General features: G+C 43.0%; 2 protein-coding genes across 2 annotated transcripts in view; both read left to right on the top strand.

Annotated features, from left to right (window-relative positions):
- SPATA5 (spermatogenesis associated 5) overlaps positions 1-3,398 on the top strand; it is a 169,172-nt gene extending 165,774 nt beyond the window's left edge. Inside the window, 1 exon segment of the mRNA XM_018083884.3 lies at positions 1,152-3,398. Within this exon segment, the coding sequence (XP_017939373.1) occupies positions 1,152-1,328 (177 nt within the window). The 3' untranslated portion in view covers positions 1,329-3,398.
- A 3,753-nt stretch (positions 3,399-7,151) lies between these two features.
- The window catches only part of SPRY1 (sprouty RTK signaling antagonist 1), a 16,675-nt gene continuing 6,986 nt past the window's right edge, over positions 7,152-16,840 (top strand). The window contains exons 1-2 of the mRNA XM_018083886.2: positions 7,152-7,346; positions 7,599-7,790. The gene's annotated coding sequence lies outside the window, so the exon portion shown is untranslated. The remainder of the gene's footprint in view (positions 7,347-7,598; positions 7,791-16,840) is intronic.

Below are 16,840 nucleotides of genomic sequence, written 5' to 3'. Positions count from 1 at the left end.
TAAGTAGCTTAACATTCGTGTTAGAGGTGGGGACACAGTCACACTGTCTGCCTGGGGAAAAGCCTGCACGGAAAGACCAAGGTTAACTTTCTGGATGATGTATTCCTTATCTCCACAAGAAGCTGGTGCACTAAATCTCAGCTACTCTTCCGTGTTAGGCTGTCTCTGAAGTCCTGAAAAGCATTAAAATGCGTAACAGCAGTGTTTAGCTTCGCTGCTCATTAGAACAGCACAGAACTAATAGTAATATTGTTGTAACTTGACAAAGCCATCTAAATCCATGCATGTTTTCTTGTGAAAGCTTCCTAAACATGCTGCTAAATCCCCTAAAAAGCTACTAAACGGCTTTGGCAACCATTAGCCGAGCATAAGCGGGGGAACTCCTTTCAGTAAGTGAACAAACAGAGAAAATATGCTGAATAGCCGGACAAATGTGTTTCAGCTGGCTCTTTCATTTACAGATATAAGGCAGCAGTCAATATCAATCACTGTTTTCCCTGTTGCACTGGAAATCACAATATCTCTTTTCATTCCACAAGCTCCTTTCACCACAGTAATGTGTCTTTGGAGTGACACTGGCATCAGTCTGTTTCCGCTGTCTGAAGTCCAGAGAGCTTAAAAACACATTGCAGGGTATGAGACCTTAACCCTCCTCCCCTTCCACACACCCGTCTCCTTCGAGCCTTCCTTTCGGAATTAATTGTTTTTACTTCTTTCCCAGTGGGAAGCTGAGAAAGAAAAGTGCCCACAGAGCCTGGGAATATCTGCTCTTGCACTTTGGGGACCGAAAAACGTGTGGCTGGTGTTTGGGGTTTGAATTTATCAGGTGTTGTGGGGAGTTTAACACAAGGCAATACGATTAGCGAGTTAATTTGCAACATGCTGTAATATGAAAGGTAATGTTACTGCGGTTTGAATTTCGAGCTATATCCTGTTTCTTGGATGTCCTAATCACCCACAACCTCATTTATTAAACAAAAAAAAAAAAGGTTGGAAAAGCTCTACTTGTCAGTATCTGGCATTTGGAGTGTGTTGATGATCTTGTGTTTGCTTTCTTCCTTTCAAGTAATATATTTAATAATAATAATAATAATAATAATAATAACAACAACAACACTATGTGGTTGTGTTTCTTTATTGTTTCTTTGCAGATAACAGCAGTCTGTAGAGAAGCAGCTCTTCTGGCTCTCCAGGAAGACATCCATGCCCAGTCCATCACGGGACGGCACTTTCGGTGCGCGCTGACTGCCGTGACCCCGAGGATTCCCGACTCGTTAATCCAGTTCTATGCAGATTATCAGCAGCAGAGTGGACTGCACACGCTTTGAGAGGCAAATTAATACACACACAAATTCACACACAGGGTGAATAGCAAATTTCCTTCATAAAGCTGTCAGAAACCAAATAATTTTGTATTGTGAGTGGAGTACCTAAAGTTAATTAAACGTAGAATTGTTGTAATAGAAGTCTGCGGGGAAGTTTTGAGTGTAATAGATATTGTCCTAAACTCCATATTTTACCATTTCAGTGGTATAAACTGCATTTTACAGGTAGTAAGATTGCTGATTTAAGTTAGTTTATCTCAGTGGATATCCGCGTATAAAAAAAAAATTATCAAATTCTGAACTTTTGGGGGATTCTTGGCCCTAAAGAGAGAACCAACAAATGCCATTACTGTCTTCATTTGTTCCTGCCTCAGCCACAGTTTAATCCCAGGGACCATCCCAGTGAGGCACAAACCTGGGGAGTGGCCTCTCTACAAAAAATGCTGAAAATTATTGTGACTCTTTTGATTTATGACCTCCAACAAAGCTGCCAAACAGGCTTTCCGAGATAAAGCTGAAGTATCCTGATTGATTACAGCCAAACATTTATCTTTGGTCTTAACCAACTCCTGTTCAGACATACTGGCAAGTAGGCACCCTGAAAACCATCTATCCCTTGACTAACCTGAACCCACAGCGAAAAGGATGAGGAAAAGCAGGTCATTTACTTAGTTCAGCTGATGTATGTGCAGGTTTTTTCTTTTTTTCATTGTTAGTCTCTTTAACAGTCCAAAACCAGAGGGAATTAAGAAAATTATAAACTGGAAAAGTTGCCTTGGAGATCAAGACTGCAACTGAAGCTACTTTAGTCTTCTTTTCTAAATTCTCTATACTCCAGCTTGGAGTTCAGGATGTGAACCATTTATCACAACCATTACATTTTTGATGTTTCCAAAAATTAAATGCCATACCTTTATCCCCTGGCACTTTACTCTGGTGTCTGTTCCTGAAGGGAGGAAAGAGAGACTGCAGTTTTTACTGCCAATAGCGAATTCTGTTTGTAATTTTGTAGCCTAAAAGTAACACTCTGCGATGCTCTATATGAGTAGCAAAACTATAGGGCCATTCCTTTGGAAGTGCTCAGATTTATCGGGAACATGCACCAAGGCATGAATGTGAGCTGAGAAGCTGCAAGACAGGCAGGTAGGAGCTGGCTGGCCTTTCCATTTGTGGACTCCTGCTGCCATCAGAGGGAATTTTGCACGTTGAATTTTAGGACATTTAGGACAGAAGGCTGGCCCACGTCTGTTGTTTGTGCCTTGGGAAAAAACCCCATCCCTGCAAATGTTTATCCTCTCACTCACATCTGTGGTACCAAATCTCGTGATACACACCTACATGCCTGAAGCGATTTTGGATGCAGGAAGATCCCCTTTTTATCCTTGGGCTTGTGGAATTTGTTTTTTGATTTTTTCTTTTTTAAAGTAAGGTATTCTTAAAAAAAAAAAACGTAGGTGATGGCAAATTTTTGAAGTCCCTAGGTGTCTGTTGCTCCCAAAAGTTCTGTTCGGAAAACTTTGCCAGTCTGGCACCGCTCAGGATCTTAGTCCATCCCAAGCCACTGATAAATTGAGATTTAAAGAAAGGTACAGTGACTCCCCATCTCATTCCTAATGACAGAACGCCGTTATCATGGACTAGCAACTTGAAACCCACTTGTCAGAATTCTGAAAAAAATAACCAAAAATTCATTTTTGGTCAAAACACACCATCACTGTAGTCCTTTCATAATCCAATTTGGCGAGAGCTTTTGCACCCTGAGCCTCTCATTGGAACTTACTGATGAGGGCACTGTAGGACAGAGCACTCCAGAGGCATCTCCCATTGGCCTGTCATTTAAACAAGTGGGTTTTAGCTCAGAGCTGAACTTTTCACAGCGTGTTTTACTGAACACATCGTGCCTTGGCTCTGAATCAAATCTCTTGCAGTGTGAGGCCGTATAAGCCTGAACACCTCTGTGCTGCAGAGTGAATCAAAGAGAGAGGTGTTCTCTCTTCTGCTGGGTTAATCACCATTGTTGTTTGGGTGTTTCTATGAGATGTTATTTTAATAAAGTGATCAAGCCTCAGTGAGCAGAAGGCATCTGAGAAGAACATCTATCTTTCTCCCATCCTCTTTTTAACTGAGACGTACTTCCTAGACTTCTTTACGTTCTTTAGAAACAGAGTCTTTTTGCTGCCTGCTATTATCTTTTGGAGCCAGTTTTTGGCCCGAATACTGCTTGAGTTGCAGAATTGTTACCTTTAAATCAAGCTTTCCAATGTTTCAGGCACATTTTGTTTAAATACAAAAATCTACCTTTTTCCTCCAATGACAACATCTTGCAAAATGGCATAAAATGTCTTTTGACAGGTTTGCCAAAAATGACCAGGCGAATATTTATGATCAAAATGCAAAAATGTCTTCACTTAAAAAAAAAAAAAAATCAGTCCTGTGTTCTCCTTAATGCATAAAACAGGTTTTCACTGCACGTACGATATACAATTCTTAATCCTGGAAAAAGAATGAAGTTTATTGTGGCTAGTTTTCCTGTAGTCTCTGAATGAGAGCAGAACAGTTTACTCAGCTCAGGTGCGAGGGAAAACATCAGGGACAGAATAAAGATCGTTTTCAAAGGTGGTTTTTCAAAATCATTGAATTTAGACTTGTCAGCCCTTTCAAATATTATGTCCTTAAAGTGGATTTTTTTTGTGGTTTGTGTATGCTGGCTCTTTCCTTTTAGCTTCTTTACTCATTTTAAATGTCAGAGTGTGGTGATTCCCCTTCGGAAACTGGGCACGTGCCAAACATAATGCTCCTGTAACTGAGCATCCATCCATTAGTGCTGCAGGAAGGCTGAGGGTGATGTTTCCTGTTGAAGGAGGCCTCAAACTCTGCTGAGGGGGTGTGGAGAGGGGGAAAGAGGAAGCCAAAGTGTAAATGTGGTGTTTTGACCGGGAAGATGAAGTTCAGTGATGGACACAAGTTTGTGGGCAGAAGAACTGTCTCTCCCTATTGCAACAGGTGAGTGTGAGGCCTGTGAGGGGCCTCACCCTGAAGGCTTTTTTTTGTTCCTGGCTCTGCCAGAGAAAACAACTGATGGGTAGGTGAAACAGTATTGCCAGGACTAGAAATGCCAGTGCCTGGGGGTTGTGGTATCCCAGTATCTAGTGGTAGCTAGGAGAGAACTAAGGAGGAATTGTACCTGGAAGATGGAGTCACGCATGTGCCTGGAAGGCAGGCACCCACCGTCACAACCTTGGCAAAAGCCCCTGGGAGAACTAGTGAAAAGCAGGCATAAAGAACTTGCCTTGCTTCCTGTGATCCCAAAGTTGGGATAAAACTAAATGTGTTTCCTCACCCTTCTGAGTTTTAAGATGACTCCTGCGCTGATGCAGTCAGGGCCATGGGAAGTGGCTTGCTGGGGGAGCAGAGGTACTTTTGGAAAATTGGTTTTTACATTGTGACCCTTTTGTATTTAATGTTGTTGTTCTAGTTGCAGTGAATTGCAATAACTTTTGTCTCCTATGAACCCCAAAATCTTTTGCTTTTGCTGGTGCCTTTTTTATTTTCTTTGGCATGAAAGAAAACACCGTAGCTGATGTAATGTGTGCGATTTGATAAGGAGCTTTCCCGAGGGAGTAGGTGCAAGAGGCATGTAGGATTGCAGTTGTAGTTGGGCATGTTTTGCATGGCAGGTTAACATCTGGAAGACACATATTCCAACTGAAACCTGCCTCTGATCTTGGGGTTTGTGTCTGCTGTTTCTGCTACCTGTTCATTCGTTAATCTTCTCTGTAGCCTTGCGTTTTCACCAGGGCTTTATACGTTGTGTGTTAAATACTTTAAATGGTGTCATTCTTCCCTGCAGTCTTAAATCCAACAGCTCCAGAGCCCTGATAGGAGAAGGAGATGTGTGTTTTCTCTGTGGTGAGGGGGAGAGAGGAGCCCCGCTCTGTGTTTGCGTGGCAGGCCTCCAGCGAGAGCGCAGGTGTTGCAAGAGGAGGCAATGGCAACCAGATGACATTCCTTCCCCTTGAACTAGTGTGGGGCCATTGCTCAAACGGATTGTGGGTCCAGCAGTTGGACTGGATGATCTTAAAGGTTCATTTCCAACCTAAATGATTCTGTGATTCCTTCCAACAAAATTTCAGGCTAGTGTGTTGTCTGCACGTGCCTGTGTAAAATCCATGGCAATAGAGCTTGGGTTCATCCAACTGAAAGATGAGAGGAGTAGAATCACTCTTGGCAAACATTGGAAAGATACTAGAAGATGGTCCAGAGAGTGATTTATCCTGGCTGAGAGCTAAACTACCTTTCTGGAGGTGCTGAAGGGGCAGCTGATGTCAAGAGAGGCCTTAAGCGCTTAGCTAGAGAAAGTGCCTCGATGTAGATGAAAGGAATTGAGAGCAGCAACTCTCAAAATACTGAGAAAAATGTTTTATCAACTTGTGCAAATATATCCTGTTTGCATAAATGGTTCTGGAAATGCCATTGGTATCTTCCTCTCATACCTGTGTGTGTGTGGGATGGCAATGTGCTCTTAACCACACACCCCCTGATTTTTTTATCTTCTTTACCAATACAGAGGAGTTTTCACATCCCTCTTTGGTAAAATGGCTCTGCATCAGCCAAGTGTGGAAAGGGCTTTGATAACCTTCAAGGTGAAACACTTGTCAGCTCTCACTTTATCCAGGAACGGATTATCTGGGCTGTGGAATAATGAGGTCATGTCTTTCCTCCACACTGCTGGCAAGAGCTTCAAATTTCACACAGGGGCAGCTGCTTACATCAAGCCTGCTCTGCTTAATGCTGCTTAAAGCTACCCCCCTTCTCTGTCAGCGAGTTTTCCCCAAACTGAGGGTGTGAAACGTGTTCACACAGCCTTGTTTGCAGGACGTGTGAGGGGGTTTCATGGTGCTTGGGTTGCTGTCTTGCCCCAGAGTTGGTTGGGTTGGATGCAAGAGTGCAGGATGCAAGCAGCAGAATGATTTGTGTGTGCTGCTGCAGCAACAAACAGTGCCTGTGAGAGATGTAGAGAAGGATTTGGTGGGTGGCTGGACCAAAGCCATGCAGCTCTTTGCAGGTGAGTGTCCCATCCTCAGCTTGCTGCACTGCCTCGGGTCTAAACCTGCAGCTTTAATGCAGAGCTGTTGCACTGAGAGTGGCCACGGACATGAAAGATCCCTAAAGCACACAAGTTGTGGGTGTTAAAGCCTATGGGTGCTTAAGTAGATTAGCAAACAAACAAATCCTTTAATATTCTGGAATGCTTCCTCACCACCTAAGTAGGGATTATTCCACCAAGCCAGCAAATTCTAGCCTTCTACCTAGTGCATAGTCTGCCTTGCAGATAACTGTGCTCTCTAATAAGCAGTTCTCTTAGGCTAAAAAAAAAAAAAAAAAAAAAAGAAAAATATGAAAGCATATTGAAAACTTCAAGAAAAGTACAAAAATGGCAGAGACACCTGTTAAAAATGTTCAAGACCTCGTGAAAATTGAGGTTACTACAGTGCTGGCAGTAGCACACCTAGGATGCTGCACCAGAAAGGTCCCTACAGCAGAAAAACATTAGTCTTAAAATTTGTTTTACAGAACTCTCCACCCTTTTTTTGTACAGATATGTGACATAGCTCACCCACCACTTTCTTCCTAGCACTGTAAAAATCTTGGTTAAACTGTCAGCTTTCTATCTGAAACATGTAGAAACAACCGGTTACCTTGGTCTGATTCCACTTCCAGGCTTTCATCATCTGTAATTTTGGTAAAAAGCTGCTTTTGTTGATGTGTAATGCATCATAGTAACCGGTTACACTTTTACTACAAAAGGGTGTTTTATTTTCCCGAGGGATGAATAGTAATCAAGGATCAGCTGGTAGTGCCAAGTGCCTTGATAACACAATTGGCTGCATACAGCTTTGTTAGGCCCCTTCCTGCGCTTGCCGGGGGAGACTTAAGAGAAGATGTTGGGAGAGCTGTTCTTTACCTACTTGGCTGTTGGGGAGCTGAATTTTGGGATCACTTTGTCTGCTGGGTGAGAAGGTAAGCTCCTGCTTTGAGCACGTGAAGCCCTTGCTGATTAATGATGGTGAGGGGAGGGCGGGAGAGGAGAACAGATAGAGAGCATGCTTGAAAATAAACATGTGATTTGGGAAAATTACCCCGAAATTAATCACTGTCTGATTTTAATGTGGAGAGGTGAGGGGGCTGATGGTGTTGGAAGGAGACAGAAAGTGGGAATACTGATTCTAATCACAGTAGGGGCTGATTTGTGTTATTTTGATGCTGATTTAGGTGAGCTGGAGGAGGGCTACAGTGACCCTGGCGCTGTGGTAGGAAGTATCTCACTGCTAAGCACGGAGTGGAATCTCTCTTTGATCTCATTAACCCCATCAGCACTGGATTAGCAGGTGTGTTTCTGGAGCTTCACTCTCTCAGACACTTGAGGTGTATAGAAGGTGGCAGAGATTACTTCAGTAGAAAAAGGTAAGACATAGATTCTTCTCTTCTGAATTTTTTAGAAAATTTAGTATCTAGTAGAGGTATCATGAGGGAGGAGGGGAATCGTTCCCCTTTTCTCAATGAGAAGAGGATATGTTGGGAGAATAAAAATCTAAGAAAAAGCAGGGAGGAAGAGAGAGGAGTAGAAAGCATGTGTGGACAGTTTCCTCCTTTCTTCAAAGTCTGCTCATTGTTTGTTTCTAAACTGCACAAGAAAAACAATGAGATGGAGAAGAAGGAAAACCCACAGCAACAATAACAGGAAGAGCATCTTGGAGATGGTTTTGCACAAAGGTGGGCTTTATGTCTTGCAGTCAGTGCTGTTAGGACTGGACTTAGCCTGAATTTTTGGGGAATAGTCAATATCCTTAAGTGCCCTATAATTTTAAGCTGGATTTATCCTAATGCATTGTCTTGGGAAGAAGGGACACAACCACAGAAGCTGAGACCAAGCTGTGCAGATCACTTTGAGATTTCTGATTAAAGAATAGAATATAAAAGTAAAGTTCTGTGTTAGCTCTAAAATTCCACTGTTACGTCAGTTAAAGATCCCCCTTCATGACCTTCATCGTGGTGTGTGTGAAGGGAAAATAATGGTGGTTGTGGCTTGCTGAGACCCTCCAGTTGTAGCACACTTGTGCTGTCTTATGTGAGGGCTGGAAACAAAGCTCATATAATAACCTCAGGTTTTTAATCTCTGCAAAACATAATTAACTGTTTGAAAGGGTGGTTGGAGGGTTAAGCTAGGAAGAATAGACTAGTAGTATAATAACATCTATATTAAAAATAAAAAAAAACCCGAACCAACCAACACAGATGTAACGTGTTATATAATCTGTGTTAAACTTGCTCTGGGAAACCCTCCAAGAGCCAGTGTCAGTCTCCATTTTGTACAAGTCTGTACATAACCTCTGTAAGAATTCGTGTGAAGTTGGGTGGGGAGACAGTGAAAGAAAAAGTCAGAACAGAATGTAGCCTGACCGAAGTCTTTCTGCGGCGGCGCTCAGAGCGGGGACCGAGGGACGTTTGTTCCTTCGCGGGTCTTTCCACCAACCCACCCCCTCCAGAGCATTGTCCCTGGCAATGAGCTTCCCAGCGCCATCACATCTCACTCATCATCAAGAAGCAGTCTGAAAGGCTTCTAGGTGTATTAACCTCTTAAGTAATTACTGGTTTGAGATGTTATGTTGAAAAATAGCCACCCCTCTCTCAGCAGGGTGCTGCCGTGCCTTGGGAACCATGTGGTGTGTTGTTCCTGGCCCTGTCAGCCACACAGATGGTGCCTATCAGCTTGTGTTTGTTGCTTACAGATACAGCAATTAATTTAATGACCACTAATAAATAATATATAATAATATATGGACCATGCCACACAGTGACTTGTTTTCCAGGAGCTCGGTCATTGCTTATCTTACCATAGGTGGTACTCACTTATCTCCAATCAGAGAATAACTTGGAGCAAAGTTGGAAGCATGTTGTTTGGATACAAGGGGAAAAGGTGCTGAAAACAGAGGAGTTATAGTAATATATCCTTTTGTGAAATGTCAAAGAAGCTTTTAACACATTTCTGACAAAAGACAAGTCCATCTGTATCGATCTACTCCTCCCACTGAGCTCCTGTCAACTTCTGTTCCGTCCTTTCCACTGTCCTCCTTCCCTTGAACTACTGTCATGACACCTTTGGAAGCCATTTCTCTTAATAGAGACATTGTAATGCTGCTTCCTTCCCATTCCCTGCCAGGAAGGATTATTTTCCTCAAGCAGCAAGTAGCGCTGAAAATATTGATGATGTGGAAGTGATTTGGAACATGGCACGTTTCCCCAAACAAACAAGTGATGCAGTAACATTCATAAGCTTTGGCTGAGGTGTCCTGTGCAGTGAAGGCAGTGGGATATCCAGAGAAATGGGTAAGGAGATCAGGATTTGACTTTCCTGCTTTCATTTGCCTAAGGCCAGACTTTCTCTGATAAAAGATATGAAATTCTCCTCAGGGAAACAAAACTGTGAAAAGTGTATTGCAAAAAGTTACATCGTGTTTGGCTTTGCAAACAGCTCAGTTGGTCTCCAAGAATTTGACTTTTCAGTGAGGCTGTGACACTCATTTTGTACTATCAAGTTTAAAAATTCATTTAACCTTTGTGAAGTCCACAGCACTGGGAACTCCAGTGTCTTTATTTTTAGCCAGAACCTGCCTGAGCAGCATTGTGATTTCACTTGAAATCAAGTGAAATACACTGACAAAATATTTTTTTCATATTTTTTTCTTTTAGTTCAAAGCCTAAGTTTATAACAGAGCCAATGGGTGAGCCATCTTCTGTCTTAACTATCTTTAATAGCCACAGTAGAGCTAGTTCAGCTGTTCCCCAAGGAACAAATTTGAAGTAAATAGTGAATAATTCCACATTTAATACATCTCTCACATTTGCTTTGCATCTTTGTAGGTACAAACCAGTGTACATAAGGGCATCTGAGTACCTAACAGCACATGGAAAGATGGACATGACTTAGGAAATGCATACCTTGGAAGTTCTCAGCTCCTCAGATTGCTTTTCCTGACATGTTTTTTCCTTTCAACCTCCCTTTCCTTTGCCCAGGGAGGTTAGACAATAGGAATTCTCCCTTCCTGCCTTAGAAAGAACTCTCTGATCAAATGATTCTTTCTGTGTCTTCCTAAGAAGTGCTGAGCACTGTTACTTTAAAGCAGTTGGTACCCTGGAAAATTAAGTCTATGGGAGCTAATGAGTCTGCAGGAGTGTTTGTAATTGATTCGAAGTTGTTGTTTTTTCATGTGGCAAGTTTAAAAAATACAGCAAATGGTTTTGAAAGGTAATTCTTGACGCCAGTCCAGCTTCAAAAATGTTGTTTTCCATTTACTTCCCATGTTTCAAACTGTTTGTGTGTGATGAAATATGAGTAGTGCTACTGCTATGCTCTTGCAGACTTGTGGTGAGAGATCTTTTCCATGTCTTTTCAACCATAAAAGAGAAAAAGAAAGGTGTGGTGTTGGTTTGTTTGGGTTTTTTCCCTGTACAGTACCCTCAGCATAGACTCAGAGTATGGTAAAATATTCTGAAAATTGGATCTTACTTGCATAAGGTTTAAATTTTCTGAAAATGGGGCATTTGGAGGAGAATTAGAAAAGTCATGTCAGTTTACTATGAGGACGGAGTGGTGTTTAAGTTCTAACAGATTGATGTTTAGGTTTTGATAATTGCCCTCTACAGAGCTGAAATCCAGCCTGGTGATGACAGGTATTTCACTACTTTGAGAGGAATGGACGTAAATAATAGCTGAGCAGTTGACCTCAATATCTGCTGAAGCTGAGGACGACCTTTTTTAAATACCCTGTCTGGCCTTCCATGTAGAAAAGACTAGAACACACCGGGGAACTGTCATCAGGGATTTTTTTTTCTTTTATTTAATAAACAGGACGTGGAATTACTGCAAACACTGCCAGGCAATGATGTCCACAGTTCTAAGCTAAGATAAAATGTGCCTTCTGTTTTTCAGCTGGGCACACTTGGCAATTTTGTCTTTATTCAGAGGCTTTTTAGGTTGGATTATGCCACTGTAAATCTACATGAATAGCAACAGTGCAGTCCCTCCCTTGTGAATGCTTCAGCATCCCGGCAATGCTCCAAGAACTGTCACCTTGCAGTAGCATCACTGCAGTGTTCTGGAAGGTTAGTGGGTTACTTTAAGGGGAAATTCCATTTTCTGCATAGATTTTCAAAACTGCTGACCTGGGGAAGCAATAGATACAGGATCCTCATCAGGCTTTGAGGTGCTTTAAGCAGGGTACATTTCAGTAGTAGGTGTGGCCTTTATACTTCGCAGTTCTTTTTGGCTTCTCAAGAACAATGTTTAATTGGTCGCAGAGAGAAACAAGAATCACAGGAGTGGTTTCAAAATAGAGGGTTATTGAGGGAATGGAAGAGAGGGGCCACCCCCCTCCCCAACACACACACACACACAGAGCTTTTGGTGTCATAACCTCCCCGTGTTAAGTGTGTGTCTGTACACGTCCTCCTGGGTGAGAGCCAGCAGGAGAGGCAGTGCAAGCGTTCCCTATGGCTTGTGTGGAATTGGAGCAGCACAGCTACAGCCTGTCTCCCACCCCGATGGAAATGAGGGGGGTTTACATCAGCAGCGTGACAGTATGTGCATGGGCATGTGTGGTTTATGGTCTTCATTGTCAAGGGTTTTCCCAGTTCTTTTTGGTGGGAGAAATCTGGCCTTTTCAACCCAAAAGCTCTTGAGGGATAGTATTTTTTAATAGTGTCTCCAAAATGAAGCCTCCTGACTTCATCAATCCCAAAGGAAACCGGTAATAACTTTGATTTCCCCAGGAGCAGAATCCAGCCCTTGATACTGAATAGTCCTTGGCAGGTAGTTTTTGTTATTATAGAGCACAGTTTCAAGGTGTGACTGGCAAGCTCTCCTGGAGTACAACAGACCACATCAAACATGCAAGGGGCACTTGACACTTGAATTGCCAAATGCAAAATAGAATCTGTCAGAGAAGTAAGACAGAGAAAATGAGAAAAGGAAGTAAAAATATGGGCGAATAACAAATTATATTTTATCATTCTCACAGTGGGATGCAACAAAGTACCGGTGAGGTCACTGTGCTCTTGTAGAGTTGTGGTGAGAGATTTTCCATGTCTTTTCCACCATAAAAGAGTAAAGCAAAGGTGTGAGGTTTGTTTGTTTTTTCCCCATGAGAAGTCAAAATCTGTAAATATTTATGTATCGAAGTGGATGATGCTGCAGCCAGAAATCCGTGCCACTCCTGTTGCATGTTCCTTTTCCTGTAGCCAATTTCTGATCCAAAAGCAATGCCAACACCTAAGCTGTTTGAGAACTGGCTCTCTAGGCACACACTTTTACAGCATCATTTGGTATCATACACCTGTGTGAAGGCTCAGGGGAAGAAGTTTCTGTGAAAAAAAACTCTTGGTGCAAACTTCTCATCATGGGACCCGTGGAAAAGCTTCCTCCCTGTTTGCATTCCAGGGAATCCAAGGTGGTCTGTTAAAATCTCACTGAAATGCCTTTTGACTGGTAAAGCAGAACCAAGAACGTGACATAGATGTTAAGTTACTGCTTCTCCACAGAAGCTGCTACGGCCGTGGAGGGAACCTAAACTTTGGTTGTTGACACACCGTTCCTGAGAACGACAAGAGAGATTGTGTTCATTAGGCCAACCCCATCACTCTTGCTAAAAGCAGGCTCAGGTTTCCATGTATATTTTCAAATCAAATTAGAAACGCTGCTGCTGAGACCTCCTTCAGCCGACAGTGACGGATTGCACAACCTGATAAACAGGAGGCATTCCTGGAGCTGTGCTAACACCCGAGTCACCACAAGTGGCTGGATAATAGAAATCACACACAGAGCCATGTATTTAAATTAGCAGAGAGCTTTACCTCTTCCTCCAATAAAGCAGCCCACACCTGGGGAGCGGCCACTTCTCCAACAGCAATGGGAAAGGTTCGTTTCTGTGCAAGGACTCATGTCTCTGTGGGTAGTAAAAGGCAGTTTGCTTAGTGCTAAGGCAGGAAACAATGAGTTGCAGGTAGCATAATTTACAGTTGATGTGAAGGAGTTATTTTTGGTATTAAGCAATAATGACAATTTTCCTTTTTTCACAGTTTTTTAAATGCAGGCAGATGAAGTAATATTAGTTAAATAGTTAACAATGAATGCAAAGTAATGAAGACATGGTCAGTACCTTAGCAGAGTGTCTTGTGGAAGCGCAGACAATTAGTGTAGCGGCTAAACATGAAGGCTACAGAGACAGTTCTCCAAGGAAGAATTAAACTTGTTCAGAAAACAAATAACTGTGGATACCTGAAGGAGAGAGGTAAAGGTACCCGTTGCCTTTATGGCAAGTGAATAGTGAAAAATGAAGAGACAGGCTGTGGCCTGCACTTAGGAGAACGAAGCTTTGCCTCTCGTTACCCAAGGAAAACACTGGTTTCTCTGATATGGGGATGGGAAAGCATGTTCTCAAACTCTCAACCTATTATACAGACCCTGGCATTTTCTTTCTGTTTAATTTGTGCTGAATTTGGGCACAGCCCTTGCTCTGTAGCGTTTCCCCTGTGCTTTGATTCCACGTTCGAGTGCTCGTGAAACAGGTTCATGCTGAGGTTTGTCCCTTTGTTCTCAGGTTTGCCTGGCTGCTGCCTGTTACTGTCTCTTCTGCCCCTAAGAAAAACTGATGTTATCTTCTGAAGTGAAAACCCCGTGTTCTATTTGTAACTGAGGGTTTCCTGTGTGCCCTTCCCCGGGCTGTGCAGTGACACCAAGGGGTAGGGGTGCATGGGCTGCACTTCTTCAGGGAGCTTTGAGAGCAGTCCCTGCACAGAAGCTGAAGAAATCCCCAGCTACTGGTGCCTTTGATCTCAGATAAAGGTCAACCTGTCTGGCAGAAGTGTGATCGGAAACGCTACCACATCAGCCTTCACTTTCTCTTCCTTACCCTGAAGTGACTCACTGTACCTGTCAGGGTAGTCCTTCACCACAGCACCCATGGTTTTTACTTTGGCTCTTGGGAATACCTTCATTCATCTCATGCCCCAGCTTAAGCCAGGACTGCCAGGATTTTCTGTGAGCTGCTAAGAAACTGTCCACAGGGCTTACGATTAGAGTAGCGTTTCATAACTACTGTAGGATTTGATTTTTTTGGTTTGTTGGGGTTTTCTTAATCATAGAATCGATTAGGCTGGAAAAGACCTTTAAGATCATTGAGTCCAGCCATCAACCCAAGTCACCACTAAACCTTGTCCCTGAGTACCACATCTGCACACCTTTTAAATCCCTCCAGGGCTGGTGACTCAACCACCTCCCTGGGCAGCCTGTTCCAGTGCTTTTGGTGAAGAAATTTTTCATAATTTCCAATCTAAACCTTCACTGGTGCAACTCGAGGCTGTTTCCACTTGTCTTGTAGTATTTATAGGCCTGCTAGTGTGTTAAAAAGTCAGTTATGCTGGTGTTACACCAACAAGCACATACTGGTTCCTTGCACTGAGAGTTTCTGAGGCTCTTTGAGCATTAACACCTACAAAGTTCCATCCAGTGCAACCTCAAAGCTCTGGGGAGCTGCAGGTTCCAGTTGTTTCTCCTGACACCCACCTCTGCAAGATCATCGCTGCATGGCCGGTGGGGGGAATACCTGACTTACACATGCCACAGGTAAGGCTGGCACAACAATTCTGTTTGTAATTTCATTATAAATGCTAATGTGGGGGGGGTTTTTTAATTGCTTTTGAATTCCTCTTAACTTAAGAAGTGTTGATGCATCTGTGGAGATTGGTTACGAACTGATAAGTAACTTGCATAAAGGGGAACGCACTATCTGCTGAGTTTCCTCAGAGACATACTGGCTTTGTGACTGGGAGTGAGTGCGTGTCCTCCTCCTGGACTGGGATCTGTGCCTTATCAAGGGCTAAGAGATACTGCTTAGGGCGATTTATAATGGTATTCCCAGGTGGGAAGCAGTTTCTCATTACTGATAGTGGGAGGATCACGGTTTATCCGATTCATCTTTACAAAGGTGTAGTTCACTACCTATAAAGGTCAGTCAAGTGACCTAGAAATAAAAGTTGCTTCTAGGGGTGGATTAGGAAGAAAAGCAACCAAAAACCTAAAGATGGACTCTGCTTTTCTTCTGCCCAATGTGCCTTTTGGCACGCTGAAGCTTGCATGAGGGAGAAGTAGCATCTGCCTGCAGAGGGTGGAGATTATCTCCAGTCCGTGATCCTCAAAGTGAAAGCGGAAATGTGAATTGAATCACGGCTCTCAGCCATCATTCAGTCTCTTGAACTCCACTCTGGGAGGTTTTTTAAAGGATTAACTTTGGGCATAGAGGACTGGTCTCTCTTGACTTGTTGTCAGTGCAGGAGACGGGCACCTTTAGATGGCAGTTTGGAGGTGGAAAATAACTTGGTTGCACCAGATTCCTGTCTGTGTGTCAATCCTCGAGTTCAGGCTGTGCCAGGATGTAGTCATAAGGTGTGTCAGCCCTCTTCCAAAGTGCCAGTTTATTCTCCAGAATGTAGCTCTCCTTTTTCTAACCCAAACTTCTGGCTGCTATAATTTCCAGGAAAAAATCTAACGAGATGGCTTGTGTGAGGTGCAGGCACATTTGCTTGAGTCTGTGGAGAGCCTTCTGAATCCACGGGAGGGTTCTCCCTTCTTTCCATGCCAAAGATTTGTATGCCATTTTTTGCCCTTGAGCCTCTGTAACTGGCAGATGGTATTTGTGATTTGTCTGTATCAGCAGACTGTTAATTACAAACTCAGAAGTATTAGAAGTCATATTGTTACTAATATTAGTATTTTAGTATTCAGTATAGAACCTTTAATGCACAAAGATTTTATTTCCTAGAGAAATATGTGATTGAGGTAAAGTTTTTGTATAATGATGACATTTTCAAAATTTCAGTTTCGGTGTTTTCTTTCCAAGCTTAGTGAAGTTTAATGAGACACAATTGTGCTACGTCCATGAGTGTGAGCTGGGTGGACAGACTGTCACTGAGTGCCACCTCTGTACTAACGTGTTCTTGTTTGTAGGGATTCTTTGCTTTTGGATGAATGTTCCTCCTAAGCAACTCCATGTATATTCTTTTCTTTGAGGCAAAAGGTGGGAGAATATGATTTGTGTGAAAGACGCTGTAAAAAGCCAGTTAGAATGTTTCAGATAAACCTGGGGCTGCAGTGATGTTCAGCCAAGCACTGGAAGTCTCAACGTCTCCAATATTTGGCCATAAAACTAATGGCTTGGAAGGCACCTCTGTACCTCTTCAGCACCATGGCAGGGATGCAGTGGTGAGCTTTGAATGGGACCTTGCTGAGGCTGGGCTGGAAAGGCGAGAGAGAAAAGCAACCGGGTAAATAACCCGTGTCATGCCTCGGTGCTTCAGCGCCAGCTGTAACGCGGTGGGAAGAGCCGTTTCCTATCTCATGGAAGGATGACAGGAGCGAGTGCTTTCCGAGGTGCTCAGCTGCCTCTGTAACGGGCTGAAAG

This window comes from Manacus vitellinus, unplaced genomic scaffold, assembly GCF_001715985.3.
Source record: "Manacus vitellinus isolate BGI_N305 unplaced genomic scaffold, ASM171598v3 scaffold_69_pilon, whole genome shotgun sequence".
NCBI lineage: Eukaryota > Metazoa > Chordata > Aves > Passeriformes > Pipridae > Manacus > Manacus vitellinus.
This window is presented reverse-complemented; position numbering and strand designations above follow the sequence as displayed.